Raw genomic sequence first — 15,978 nt, forward strand, 5'->3', positions numbered from 1 at the left:
CATATCACATTTCCAGTCATTTGCCAACCTGTACACCTAGCCCTTACATGTCATTCAAGTTTATAGTACCATTTTTCCAGTTTTCTGAGGTCATGAGGATGAGCATCCTATTTATCTTTGTATCCAAAATGCCTAGAAATCAACGGGGCATAGCGGTTGCCATCTGTATGCACTGCCAGCACACTGGGAGGTTAAAGCAAGAGTATTCCTTGAAGCCAGGAGTTTGAGACCATCCTAGCAACATACCATAGATCTCATTCTAGAAAAAAAAAAACCAAAAACAACAACAACAACAAAAAAAAAAACAACGAAAAATCAGCTGGGTGTGGTGGTGGGCACCTATCATCCCAGCTACTCAGGAGGCTGAGGCAGGTGGGTCACCTGAGCCTGGGCATTCAAAGTTGCAGCGAGCTGTGATTGTGCCACTGCACTCCACCCTCGACAACAGAACAAGTCCCTGTCTCTTTAAAAAATAAAATAAAAATCCCAGAACCCAGAAATGTGTAGAACTCAAACACCAACTACTGTTAAATTACTAAGTTGAATTTAATTGATTTCCTTCTGAGTGTGATGAGTGTTAATCCCCACGTGGCTCTGTGTCCTCCCTAATGTGATCCTATCATGCGGCCTTCTCCCAACTCCTTCTCTACGCTCCTAGAACCCAAGGGTAATGATCAGCAAAATCCTCAATAGCTGCAACCTCATCTGTGAAAGTTGCTTTCAAGCTCCTTGCTATAATCAAAACCTGGACGTTTTCTGAGTATCGTTTCTGTTGAAAGCCTCTGAAGAGGTAGCCTGGTTTTCTCCTTCCCATCATAACTACCAATGTCCGCAGAAAGAAAGAGTGTCTTCTCTACTCCTCATTCTCTCTCCCAGAATTTTTGGCTTTCCCTGCCTCTAGCAAAACTTCAGCACTTTCACACCTTATACCATCAGCATCTACCTTACATTCACTACAAATATTCAAGTTACTCACTTCATTCCCTGAGGATTCTGGCACTTGACTCACTATCGCACTCCCCAGTACTTCTGATATCTTAGTCTAGGAGATGTGAACATCTTTACAGATACTTTGCAATCCCCAGGCCTCTGACTCCCCAAGGTCCTTACCACTAATCCCCTTGCCATCCACCCCGCTGTACTCTAGACCCATGACCGTTAACAAATGCACTACTCTCAAATCTAAGTCAAGCATCTCACCTTCCAACCACTACCTCCTAATTCACCCCATCTCACCTTCCAACCCCCAAAATTCTTCACCCCCACCGAAACCTCAGATCCACCTCTTCCCAGCCTCCATCACACTATCCTCTACCCCTCATCCCCTCAGATCAAGGCCCTCCACACTGGAGAGTCCCTGAGGCATCATTATGATTACTACCTTGCCTACACACTCAAATCATTTGCCAGGCAAAACCTCAACCCAGTTTAATCGGGCTCTCCACTCGGCTTGGGCCTACATCCAAGACAGTAAAGGTGGCTGGAAAGAAACAAAAAAAACACTATCCTGGTGACTGGTTTCATGTTAAACTAACCATGTCTACGTTCAAGGAGGCCCTGAGTGCTGCCAACAGTCCTGACTCACTTCTCCAGTCCACGCACGCTCACTATCCCAGACACCCACGGCTCACTCCCTCCTCCTCACACCTGCATCAGCTCCTCCACTGTCCCAACTTTCAGCTGACAGTCTTGCTTAATTTTCTGAAAAATAGTAGAAGCACCAAGAAATTCTCACATTGCTACGAGAAGTACACCCAGCCTGCCTGCACCCACATATTCCAACTTCCCCACCACCGTGAAAAAACGTTTCTTGCTCCTCTCAGAGAAAGCTCCTCAGTCTGAACACTCGCTTCCATCCCTCTAGTCCAGTGGTCCTCAACCTTCCTGATGCCACAACCCTTTAATACAGTTCCTCAGGTTGTGGGGACCCCCCCAACCACAAAATTACTTTCATTGCTACTTCATAACTATAATTTTGCTACTGTTATGAATCATAAGGTAAATAGCTGATATGCAGGATGTATTTAGGCAACCCTGGGAAAGGTCGTTTGACCCCCAAAGGGGTCGCAACCCACAGGTTGAGAACCGCTGCTCTAGTCTGTGAAGGCCACTTCAACTGCCACCATTCTCTTAAAAATCAATATTCATTTACATTTCATCATTCCTTTCAGTATACAAACATACCAAAATACCTCCCATGAAAAAACAGCAACACCACCATATCAAGAAAATAAAAGCCAAATCTGCATCTGGATAAACACAGAATGTGCACGTGGCCAAATCTAGCACTTTCACGACAGAAACATAAACTAGGCACAGAAGGGAACTTCCTCATACTGATACAGATAACTTCACACTTAAAAGCAAAAGACAAGATGCGACCCGCTACTAAAATTAATAACAAAATAGCAAGATCCACACTTGCCACTTCTGTTCAGCATTATACTGGAGGTACTACCCAGGACAATTAGGGAAAAAAAGTGAAATAAAAGTCATCCATATTGGAAAGGAAAAAGTAAAACTAGCCCTTTCCAAGAACATTATCTGTATACAGAAAGTCCTAGGGGATCCATTAAAAAACTACTAGAACTGATAAATAAGTCCAATAAGGTAGTGACATATAAGATCAATTAACAAAGTTTAATTGTATTTCTATACACCAGTAATGAGCAATCTGAAAATAAAATAAATTGGATAATAGATTCACAAAATAAAATTCTTAGAAATAAATTTAATTTAAAAGGCATAAACCTGGCAATCCCTGTAGCTTAGTGGGTAGGGCGCCAGCCACATACACTGAGGCTGGTGGGTTCAAACCGGGCCTGGGCCTACTAAACAACAATGACAACTGCAACAGAAAAATAGCCAGGCATTGTGGCGGGTGCCTATAGTCCCAACTACTCAGGAGGCTGAGGCAAGAGAATCACTTAAGCCCAAGAGTTTGAGGTTGCTATGAGCTGTGATGCCACAGCACTCTACGCAGGGCTACAGCTTGAGACTCTGTCTCAAAAAATAAATAAATAAATAATATAATAAAGAGCATAAACCTTAGCTCGGTGCCTATAGCTCAGCAGCTAGGGCGGCAGCCACATACACAGGGGCTGGCAGGTTCGAACTCAGCTCGGGCCTGCCAAACAATAACTACAACAAGAAAATAGCCAGGTGTTGTGGCAGGCAACTGTAGTCCCAGCTACTTGGGAGGGTGAGGCAAAAGAATCACTTAAGCCCAAGAGTTTGAAGTTGCTGTGAGCTGTGATGCCACAGAGGGTGACACAGTGAGACTCTGTCTCAAAAAAATAAAGCATAAACCTTATTTTACAAAATGCTGCTGAAAAAGATTCGAAGCTCTATATAAATGGAAAGGTATTACATGTTCATGGACCAGAAAATTTAATACTACCCAAATTGATTCTATAGGTTCCCAATTAAAATCCCAATTGTTTCTTTGAAGAAATTGACAAACTGATCTTAAAATTTGTATGAAAATTCAAAGGACCTTAAATAGCCAAAACAATCTTGAAAAAGAAGAGTAATATTAGAGGACTCCTATGTTCCAATTTCAGAACTTAACGTAAAACAACAGTAATTAAGACAGTGTCACATGACACAAGAATAAACAGACACAACAATGGAATACAATTGAGAGTCCAGAATCAGACCCATGCATCTGTGGTCAATTGATTTTTCACAAGTGTACTAATACCATTCAATGGGGAACAAGTAGTACTTTCAACAAATAGTGCTGGGACAATTTGATAGCCACATGCAAAAGAATGAAGTCAGACCCCTATCTCATACCATATATAAAAGTTAACTTAAAATCAAAGACCTAACTGTAAATGGTAATACCATAAAACTCTTAGAAAAAACACAGGGATAAATCTTTATGACCTTAGATTTGGCAATGGTTTCTGAAATATAACAATAAAAGTACAAGCAAACAAAGGAAAAATAGATAAATAAGACTTTATCTAAATTAAAATATTTTGTGGGTCAGGCGTGGTGGCTCATGCCTATAATCCTAGCACTCTAGGAGGCCGACGTGGGTGAATTGCTTGAGCTCACAAGTTCAAAACCAGCCTGGGCAAAAAGCGAAACCCGGTCTCTACTAAAAATAGAAAAACTGAGGCAAGATGATTGCTTGAGCCCAGGAGTTGGAGGTTGCTGTGAGCTCTGATACCATGGCACCCTACCCAGGGCAACAGCTTGAGACTCCACCTCAAAAATAAATAAATAAATAAATAAATATAAAATGAAATATTTTGTGCTTCAAAGGACACCACCAAGAAAGTGGAAAGACAGCCCACAGAATGGGGGAAATATGTGCAAATCACATATCTGTTTAAAAATTTGCGTGTAGAATATATAAATAATTCTTACAACTCAAAAATAAAAAAAAATCCAATTTTAAAACAGGCAAAGGAAAGCATTATTAACTTGAAAAAAAATTCCTAAATGGGAAAAGACTCTAAATAGACAGTTCACCAGAGAGGATATACAAATGGCCAATGAGAACAGGAAAGGGTGCTCAACGTCATTAACCATCAGGGACATGCAAACCCAAGCCACAGTGAGACACAACTTTATACCAAATACTATGGCCACAATCAAAAAGACAGTAGCAACTGTTGACAAGGATGTAAAAATACTGGACCTCTCACACACTGCTGATGAGAATGTAAACTGGTAATGGCCACTTTGGAAAATAGTCTGGCAGTTCTTCCAATGGTTAAACACAGAATTACCGTTTGATCCAGCAATTCCACGCACTGGTGTGTACTTAAGAGCAGTGAAAATTTATGTATGGCCACAAAACACTGGCACACAAATGTTCATAGCAGCATTATTCATAAAGGCCAAAAATAGAAACAACCCAGAACTTTGTCAACTGATAAAGAGACAAAATGGGATATAAAAGAAAAAATCATTAGGCTAAATGATAAAAGCCAATCATAAAACCACATATGATATGATTCCATTTATATGATATGTCCAGAATAGGCAAGACTGTCGTGAAAGAAAGCAGGTGAGAGGCTGCCTCAGAGGCATGAGGGTACTGGAGAGGACTCTTAAAGAATACTGGCAGGAGATAGGGGTCTGATTTCATTCTTTTACATGTGGTGACAAAAATGTTCTAAAATTGGGGGGAGGGGAAAGAGGACCTGTGTGAATCCACACCTATCAGGTACAGTGCGCACTATTTGGGTGAGAGGCACACTTACAACTTTCGCTCAATCTGAACAAAAACAAAGTATGGAAACAAAACATGTGTATCCCCTAAAATTCTGAAAAAAAAAAAAACTTTAAATGTTTAAAATTGTGGCAATGGTTATACAACTCTGTGGGCATAACTGAAAAAACATAGAAGTCTGAATTTAAACACCTGAATTACATGGCATGTGAATTACAGTTCAATGAGGCTGCTGCCCCCAAAAAGAGTAATTAAAAAATCACTTTACTTGATGCCACATTCCATGGTAGCTACCACTCCATTTTCTCTACTCCCCTTTACTGAAAATCCCTGGGAAGAATTATCAGAGAAGAGAGTTTAATCAGACCAGTCTGGCTCAACTTTTATGCAACAGCTGCCACGGACCCCAGATTGAAAATCACCTAACTTTAGCCTGCTCAGATGAACCAGTGTGTAGGTGGAACTTAAGTGGGTGGGTACTGGATTAAGAAGCACACACCACAGGGCAGGATCCAGGATCCTGCCAGATGGAGCCCTGATACCACCTCATGGCATGGTCCAGTCAGAGCAAATGTCCTGCCATCAACCCACTGCAAGATCCCATCAGCTCACACCTCATTACCCTATGCTTATAAAACCTGACCAAGCCCCCAGCTCCAGGAGACAGATTTGAGTACTTACTCATATCTCCTCGCCAGTGTCTTACAGTAAAACTTTTATTTTCTCTAAGGCTGGTGCCACAGTATTGGCTTTCATGTGCACTGGGTAGCGAGCCCACTGACTGCTTAGTAACATTACAACTGGGAAAGAAGAAAGGGAGGATATTCCCAGTTGTGTTACATTAAAATCAAAGGCATCAGTGTCAACTCGTGTGTGTGTGTGTGTGTGTGTGTGTGTGTGTGTGTGTCCCCAGATCATACACTTCCCTAGCTCTGCCCACTGAGAGGCCTACGGGCAGAGCAAACTGAGTACTACCTCCATGGTAGTAAGGAATGACAAGAGACACATAGTGATGCCAAAAATCAGCACAATAAAACTTACACTTTATAAAACGTTTTACCCTCTTCAAAGCATTTACCGTAGAAGGTTTAAATGTTTTAAACTGTTCCTTTTTGGGGGGTGGAGGACAGAGTCTCACTTTGATGCCCTTGGTAGACCGCCCTGGCGTCACAGCTCACAGCAACCTCAAAATCTTGGGCTCAAGCGATTCTCTTGCCTCAGGCTCCGGAGTAGCTGGGACTATAGGCGTCTGCCACGTGCCTGTCTATTTTTAGAGAAGGGGTCTCACTCTTGCTCAGGCTGGTTTTGAACTCTTCAGCTCAAGCAATTCACCTGTCTCAGCCTCCCAGAGTGCTAGGAGAAGAGGCATGAGGATTGCACCCCGCCTTTTATGAAAAATCTTAAATGTAGGCTCAGTGCCCGTAGCACAGTGGTTAAGGTGCCAGCCACATGCACCAAAGTAGGTGGGTTCAAACCCAGCCCAGGCCAGCTAAACAATGACAATTGCAACTGCAATAGCTGGGCATTGTGGTGGGCACCTATAGTCCCAGCTACTTGGGAGGCTGAGGCAAGAGAATGGCTTAAGCCCAAGAGTTTGAGTTTGCTGTGAGCTGTGACACCACAGCACTGTACCAAGGGTGACATAGTGACACTCTGTCTCAAAAAAGAAAAGAAATCTTAAACGTAACATACAGTAAGCCACTTAGGGTAGATATTAATATTGTATTTCAAAATAGCCAAAGCCAGTAGAAGTCAACTCTGATGGAAAATGTAAATAATCAACCTACATAACACCAATTTTAGTCAAAACATATTTTGCAAAAATATATTATAATCCCAAGTATTATTCTGAAGCTGTGTTATTTTCTAATAAGTTTTTGATATTTAAAATGTACGATAGGCATTTCAAATACTTACTTCCAGTCTTACTGACAGATCCCAGAGACATATCTGTCCATCGTGGCATCCTGTTACAATCGTGCCCCCGTCATCTGTTAAAAGTACTGCTGAGATACAATGTGTTGGTGCTTTGCGACCCCAAAGAACGATGGGTAGAACGAGGCTGTTTCCTGCCATTGTGTTTTCAAACCTGAAAACGTTATAAAAATTAAATAAGATATCACAGTGTTTTTCCCTAAAACATGTTAATACATTCTTGTATCTACGAGGCTCACTTATACAATTGGGAAATAAGAATATATATTCTTGGCAGCAAATTTTAGCCACTTAAATATGTATTATTCCTCCCCCAAAGTGACTAATTTATCATAACTACTCTCAGATTCAGGTGTTTATAAAATACACATAAGACACAGGTCTTTACCCCAGCCATTCACAATCTTTGAAATTTACCAATGAAAGGCCAATGACTTAAGGACCTCATTTATTTGGCACTTCACAGTTTATGAAGCACTTTTACGTACACTACTTCACTTTGATTTTCAAAATAGTCTTTTGGGATTGGCAGAGTAGAAATGGAGGTATAGGCCAGGCACAGTGGCTCACGCCTGTAATCCGAGCCCTCTGGGAAGCCAAGGTGGGTGGATGGCCTGAGCTCAGCAGTTCAAGGCCTGAGCAACAAAAAGACCTCATCTCTACCAAAAATAGAAAAATTGGCTAGGTGCTGTGGTGAGCACATGTAGTCCCAGATACTAGGGAGACTGAGGCAAGAGTACTGCTTGAACCCATAGAGGTTGAGGTTGCTGTGAGCTGTGACACCATGGTACTCTACCCAAGGAGATAGAGTAAGATGGTTTCTCAAAAAAGAAAAGAAAAGAAAAGAAACTGAGCTATAAAGATATAGAGATTCCTTGCCCTGGGACACAGAACTAGCAAGTCATAAATCTCAATGCAAATTCTCACTTTCTGTTCCAAAGTCATCTGCCTCCATCAAAAAACAGACAAGTCAATCATAAAAATTATTCTCAAACAGTCCTTTGTAACAGACTGTATACTACCACTGGACAATCATTATGAAGAACTTCCTAAGTCTTAGAAATTCTTCTAGATAATAGGTGTGTATATAAATACAAATATATATAATCTCAATATATTCCTCACAATGATTAGTGAGGTTTCCAAACCTCATTAGGCCTCCAAACCAGTAATAAATACCAATGCTTAAGAAAATCTCAGTACTGTTTCATTTATACCGTGCTAGACATTAAAAAGAGTTATGTTCAGTGAGAAAGTCATTCAACCACATTTACTCCAACCTATTGTACCTAAAGGTCATGGATATCTTTTGTTGTAATAGCTAAAACTTGAAGAAAAAAAGAACTCCTTTTAAACTTGTTTCTCCATAATAAAAACGTAGCTTCTGGCGAAAGGATTTCAATTGGAGGCGATAATCACCTAATCAGCGGATACTGGGGTGTACCTCTTACAAGAGAGCACGGAATTATTCCTTCACATAACAAAATTAAAATCTAGTTGGTGAAACAATATTTAAATGTAATAAACTATGTGGCTAAAGAACTAAAAATAGGAATATAGTGAAGTTAGAGAGAAAGAAAGGCTGGAACGGTCACAGCAGGCTCCACAGAGAGCTAACAGATCTTATCAGCCACCAGGGGTCACCTACAGCCTAACAGACGGCCACTCAAAAAACCTGATCACTAAAGAGAAAACGAGGCACGTAAAAACCACAAGTGACACTGGAATGCTCCCTGACAACAATCTAGATTACACTTTTTTTAATTAGAAAACATTGGGTAGTGTCTGTGCCTCAAGGAGTAGGGCGCCGGCCCCATATACCAGGGGTGGCAGGTTCAAGCCGACCCTGGCCAAAACTGCAAAAAAAAAAAAAAAAAAGCATTAGTTTTATCATTTTGTTTCCACCAAAACCTCCTTTTTTTTTTTTTTGCTAACATTAAAAGATATACATTTAAAGAAAAAATTCAAAGTCCACTTCCTATTAACAAACCCTAGTTCTTATCTACCATGACGCTCACAGTATTTCCCTATTTCTATTTGATATCAGAAAATAAAACTAAGCAATAAGCGCGTTTCAATAAATTTGGAACAGCTTCTTTCTGGCTGAATGACTTATCCAACAATGACTTTTTCAAAAAGAGAATCTGGAAGGAGTTCATTTTTCCATGGTGACAACACTCAATTTTAAATTATATCACCAAAGAAGATTTCTAGCAAGTAAGTGCGAAACGTTGCATACAACAGGGTATGGTCTGGAAGGAACACCCACACTGCCTGGCCTAAAGAGATTACAAATAGAAAGAGTTCAAAGCTACAGACAGCATATGGTAGAAACTGGCCTGAAACATTTTTTGGTAATACCTTCAAAACCTCGTAAAAATAAAACTTTAGAAAAGCCACTAGAGCACTAATAAAATAATGTAAAATATAAAATAACACTGCTTATGATGATTGAATAGTGTATCACAACATACTATTCATATCACGAGATACTATTCTGAGAAGGACTATCCCTGAATTGGCAGCCACATAAACCTAGTACTAAGCAAACTAAGCAAAAAGTGGGCACAGTAGCCAGGACCTCACCATTTAATTAGGTGTATCACAGGAATCTAAGTTTGAATTTCTTTCAACTGAATAGCCAAGACACGCTGAACAGGCACCACAGGGGCGTTGTTTAAGGAGGAAAAAAGGAGAGATGTAAATATAGTGTGTGTGCAGTTTCTCAACCATCAGCATTCAACTGGTCTAGTTAAGGACCCATTCTTAATGTTTCCAACATTATCACCTATTATATTATATGAAGAAAATTAAATATAACCTACAAAGGCTTTATATTAAATGGAAATGAAACAAGTCACAGAACAGGCTTCATTACATTAAAAAAAGATTTCCTATTTTCATGAAAAAGACCAAAGGCAAAAAGTGATTGTATAAATGAATAGAAAAATTGATATGGTATTAACTGTAATGGAAACTCGGGAACAGATTACTACCAACTCTACAACTAACAGCTCATACGAAGGTATTGAATTATCTCATGGATGTTCACAGTCCTGTACAGACAGCTTAAACTCCTTGTTCTACTCTTTCACCTGTTCTTACTACTACATTTGACTGGCCTTAAAAATAAATAATAATAGATTTTGCAATGAATACATTCATGGGAAATGTTATCTTTCAAACTCTCAAATGTTTACCTGTTTTGGACCAGGCATGGTGGCTCACATCTGTAATCCGAGCACTCTGGGAGGCTGAGGCAGGTAGATTGCTTGAGCTCAGAAGTTCAAGACCAGCCTGAGCAACAGCCAGACCTCATCTCTGCTAAAAACAGAAAAACTAGCCAGGTTTTCTGGGATGCCTGTAGTCCCAGCTATTTGGGAGGCTGAAGCAAGAGGACTCCTTGAACCCAAGAGTCTGAGGTTGTTGTGAGCTATGACACCACAGCACTCTACCCAGGGCAAAAGAGTAGGACTCTGTCTCCAAAAAAAAAAAGTTATCATGTTTTTGTAAATAGATATGTTCTATGACTAGATGCTTCTAAAAAGAGAAAGATACTTCATCTATGTTTATATCAAAAGCTGGCTTTAAATTACATTTAGAAATCGGTTGCTAAATAAAATTTTTAAAAGATAAAGCCAGGTCAACAAATACCAGGATTCCCGATTCTACTTCTCGTGTTGCCGTTAAGTAAGCAGTCTTTGATGATATCTCATTTCTGAGGCTTCGTTTTCTCAAGAGTTATAAATATTCATAGTGGATCATTTTAAAGTCAAAAAATTAAATCATCCCGGAAGCAGTGGTCGTAGAGATAAAACTTCAATCATTTCTTTTGATTAACTTCAGGTATTTATTTTACCTAATTTCACCTATTCCTCATCTCTGTACAGAAATAATAACTTTAAACAAAAAGCAAACTGTATTCCAATCAATAACAACAATGAAAACAATAAGTGAAAGAACCCTGGACTTACTATCGGAAGACACGTATCCAAATCCTAGCCCTTCCGTGTGACCTTGACAAAGTTACCTTTCTAGGTCTCAGTCTCCCCATCTGTAAAAGATGGATAATAAGACTCTCCTCTCAAAAGGCTGTCATAGAAGATTAAGGGACCGTATATGTAATACGACTAGTACAATGCCTAGCGCATGGCAGATGCTCAGAAAATATTGTTTTTTAAAAAGCACAGATTTTGCTGCTTCTTCACATCCTGCCTGCACATGTACAAGTCTCTTCTAGCACTAAGTATTTAATACAGTGAGACTTTGCATCTTTCATTGACTTCCTGCCACAGTATCACGGTCTTGTCAAACACAAAACAAATATGCAAATGTGCAGTGCAAACGTGGCAATTTAGTCCTGCATGACTTTATTAGAAATAACACTACAAACTGCCATCTCAACACTACAATGGCTTTCTGATTAAATTTTGTTCTCATTAATAACAAGAATTACTTTATATTTTAGAGCAGCATTTCCCAAGCGTCCAGTTTATACCTGTAACAACAAAACGTCTTTTACAAATTATTTTCCAAATCTGTAAATAAAACATTCAAGTCTTATGCACTGCATTTGGTTGCTGTTATGGATTAAATGTTTGCATCTTCCCAAAATCCCTCTGTTGAAGCCCCAACCTCCAATGTGACTGTACTTGGACATGTATCGTCTGTGAGAAGATGCTAAAAGTTAAGGGTGGTCTTAAGGGTAGGACAATACATGTGATAGGGTTGGTGTCCTTATATAAAGGGAAGGAGACAGAAGAGCTGGCTCCCTCTCCACAACTGTGAGGACACAGCGAGAAGGCAGCCATCTGCAAGCCAGGACGAGAGCCTCACGAGAAATACACCCCGCTGACCTTGATCTAGGACTTCCAGCCAGCCTCCAGAACTGTAAGAAAATAAATCTCTGTTGTTTAAGCCACTCAGTTTGTGTTATTCTGTACAGCAAGCAGCCTGAATAGACTAAAGCAGCTGTTATATCTCTTTGGTCTCTTTAATTCTAGAAAAATCCCATCTCACTTTTTTTTCAATATTAACTTTAAGAAACCAAACCAAACCAATTGCTTATGCAAGGATCCTCAAACTTTTTAAACAGGGGCCAGTTCACTGTCCCTCAGACCATTGGAGGGCCGGACTGCAGGCCCCAGGACAAGACGGCTGCTAAGCAGGACAGGCAGCAGAGGCAAAAACACCCAGCGGGCCGGATAAATGTCCTAGGGGGACCGCATGTGTCCCATGGGCCATAGTTTGAGGATGCCTGGCTTATAGAGTGTTCCAGATCTTAGATTTTTCTAATTTTTTTTTATGTCATTACCCGCTTTCCTTCATCATTTTTTCCTATAAACTAGAATTTGAATCTAAAGGCATCATTTGGCTCAAGTCAACATTTTTGGCAAGAACACTCCATAGATGATTTTGTATATTTCAGACTGAATCACCACAGGACGCACATATTGTCACATTGTCTTACTACTAATAATGCTACTCTGACCGCTTGATTAAGGGAATAACTAACAGATTATCTCCCATTTAACCCATCAGTGACCTATGTAGCAATATTCTGATAAAATCATCCTGTCCCATAGTGTCCCATGTAATACTTATGATTACTAGATGCGATTTCTAAAAGCCATAAAACAGTTACCATTATACACACACACACACACACAAGGTGGCCATGAAGTTCATGTGCAATTAAAAATAGTTGTCAATTTTAAATTGCCCACAAACTTTATAGCCACCTTGTATGTATATATCTACAGATATATAGATTGATCTGATATATTTATATATCAGATTATCAGATCAATATTAATTTCTTCACATTGTTGTCTGACCCTCAATTGCAAATGCAAGTGCATTTCTATCCTAGGAACTCAGGCACTTCCCAGCACAGTCACTATATTCTCAGTCAATCTGCTTACTTCCTGTGCCTAGGCAGGCCCCTTGTGACTTGCAGACAAAAACAAATTTTCTCTCATGAGAATGTGTATACAAGAACCAGGGCAGGCCTTAGCTACCAACCAACCCAAGGGGAATATGAGAAGGACTAAACACTAAATAGCTAGATGTACTTGCCACACAGGCCGGCGTAGGGGCTCATGTTTGTAATCCTAGCAAGGCCAAGGCAGGATTCACTGAACTCAGGAATTCAAGACCAGCCTGCGCAAGAGTGAGATCCAGCCTCTACTACAAATAGAAAAATTATCCAGGCTTTATAAAAGGCACCTGTATTCCCAGCTACTTAGGAGCTTTCTACAAATAGAAAAATTATCCAGGCTTTGTAGAAGGCACCTTATTCTCTGCCTCCAGAACTGTAAGAGAATGAGGCAGGAGGATAGCTTGAATTCAGGAGTTTAAGGTTGCTGTGAGCAAGGCTAACAGCAAAGCACTCTAGTCTGGGCACTCTGTCTCAGAAAAAATTAAAATTTAAATGTAAAAAAGATAATGAATGTTCTTTGTGCTTGTGCCTTTTTTTTTTTTTTTTTTTTTGAGACGGAGCCTCAAGCTATCCCCCTGGGTAGAGTGCCATGGCATCACGCTCACAGCAACCTCCAACTCCTGGGTTCAAGCGAGTCTCCTGCCTCAGCCTCCCAAGTAGCTGGGACTACAGGCGCCCGCCACAATGCCCGGCCATTTTTTGGTTGCAGCCATCATTGTTGTTTGGCGGGCCCGGGCTGGGGATTCGAACCCGCCACCTTAGGTGTATGTGGCTGGCGCCTTAGCCGCTTGAGCCACAGGCGCCGAGCCTGTGCTTGTGCCTTTGCCACCAGTTCATTGAAGACTTGAAAAAACCTGACGCAGAGGGTGGCGCCTGTGGCTCAAAGGAGTAGGGCGCCGGCCCCATATGCCCGAGGTGGCGGGTTCAAACCCAGCCCTGGCCAAAAACTGCAAAGAAAAAAAAAAAAAAAAGAAAAAGAAAGAAAGAAAAACCTGAAGCAGATAATGATGACTTTTGTTTACTGTGGTGCAATACCGTAGCTAGGTCATAAAAACGCACTAAAGAAATTACTCAGCTGCTTCCTTACAACAAAGGGTTTCTGGAATTTATGAGTTGTAAAGGACATAACCTTGTGAACATTTAAGCAGCTGACAAGGTCATACTTTCTTATTTGAGTGGCAAGACGTACACTGTACTCGCCATGAACCTGACATTTTAGGACTGCTTTGTTAAAGAAGTTCCAATATTCAGTTTCAAAAGAACATGTGGAATGAGCAGATGGCAACAGGAGACTACACTTATTTCTTAATGCTGTAACAGCCCTGAGCGCACCAGAGACAGGCTTTGAAGAACTGTAGAGTTATCTGATCAAAAATAAATCACAATTTTAAAAGTGATTCACAAGGTTTTGAGGCATATAAATCATGTTTTAAATTTCTGCAGCTGCCATTAGGATATCTAAACTCTTCTACTTATGCTCTATTCATCACCCACTTACATCAATTTCAAGAGTCACTGATTAAGCAAACTATTCCCACTAAGTCCCTACTTTTTAGAGAAAAGAGATGTCATTCAGCAGAACCAACCTGAACTTTCTCCTGCCACCCACCTCTATTCTCATTTCCATCTCTAATCATTCTAACTTCTTTTCCTCACACTGCCATCAAAACTCTTAAATGAGCACTGAAATCACTCATTATATATAAACTGAACTAAACTACCCAGAAGAAGAAACAAACGTGTTTCCCCAAGTTGGAAGCTGAACTGCCACGATATTCTGGGATCACTAAGATATGCTGGGAAAGGGTGATGACAGCTACTGAAGAACTCAGCTTTCCCACTAGCTCTAACTTCGAAGGAAATATGTGACCTCTCCAAGTTAGAGTGTCCTCATTTGCAGCATTACTCTCCTTATAGACTACAAAAAAGTTCTCTACATGTCACAAAAACGGCTCTTGATAAGGTCCCTGATGACCCCCCACTGAATTGAACATCAAGTCCTAAACCTCACCTTAACCTGATGACCTGGCAGCAGCATTTGACACAGCTCACACTCCCTCCTTGAAACTTTTTAACTTGGCCTCCAAGTCTTCATACTTCCCTGATTTTGTTTCTTCTTCTCTGCCTTTAGTTTTCCTTTTTCTTTTTTTTTTTATTTTAACCTTTGTTTACATACCTAGAACACATCTAGAACATAGTCTTTGAACTTTCTCAGGCAACAATCCCTCCCTCAACAATCTCATCAAGTCTCACAGTTTTAAATACTATCTCCAGTTTGAGAATCCCTTATTTGAAACGCTTGGGTCCAGAAGTATTTGGGATTTGGCACTTTTTAGATGTTGGTGATACCAGACAAAGTGGTGCCCCAGCCAGCTCAGCTGAGCGGGGCTGGGGGACCTGCTGCCTCCGTCTTGGCTGTGGCAGCCGGCAGAGGAACTGGCAGGCTGGAGCAAGCAGAGGGAGCTTTCCTCTCCCACCAGAGGCTCTAGTAGCAAAAAAAGACTGGACCCAGCAGGGGAAAACACTGGCGATTCCTCCAGTGCATCCCTAAGTGGTCCATTTTCAATTCTGCTTCAGGAGAAAATAGACCAATCAGCTCAGCTTTCAGCTCATTGGACAACTGGCCCTATATAAACCCCTGAGTAGAGAGCCTAGGGGCAGATCATCGCAGACCTTCCAAGGAAAGAGAGCAGGAGAGCAAAGACCTCAGCAGATTGCCAGAGACCCTCAAGGGGGAGAGGGAGTAGAAGAGGAAGAGCTATAACACTTGGATCCTGCTTGCAAGGAAGTTTGTCTCCTTGTAAGAGCTGTAACACCTGCATCCTGCTCTGTAATGGCTCTTTGTAAGAGCTGTAACACTTGTATCCTGCCCTGCAAGGAGGTTTGGCTCTTTGTAAGAGCTGTAACACTT

The 15,978-nt window shown here is 40.8% G+C and overlaps 1 protein-coding gene across 1 annotated transcript in view; it reads right to left on the reverse strand.

Annotated features, from left to right (window-relative positions):
* The window catches only part of WDR7 (WD repeat domain 7), a 356,864-nt gene that overhangs the window by 327,099 nt on the left and 13,787 nt on the right, over window positions 1-15,978 (reverse strand). The window contains exon 2 of the mRNA XM_012804318.2: window positions 7,109-7,280. Coding sequence (XP_012659772.1) covers window positions 7,109-7,267 — 159 coding nt within the window. The 5' untranslated portion in view covers window positions 7,268-7,280. The remainder of the gene's footprint in view (window positions 1-7,108; window positions 7,281-15,978) is intronic.

Source organism: Otolemur garnettii, unplaced genomic scaffold, assembly GCF_000181295.1.
Source record: "Otolemur garnettii isolate 467f Iridium unplaced genomic scaffold, OtoGar3 scaffold00027, whole genome shotgun sequence".
Lineage (NCBI taxonomy): Eukaryota > Metazoa > Chordata > Mammalia > Primates > Galagidae > Otolemur > Otolemur garnettii.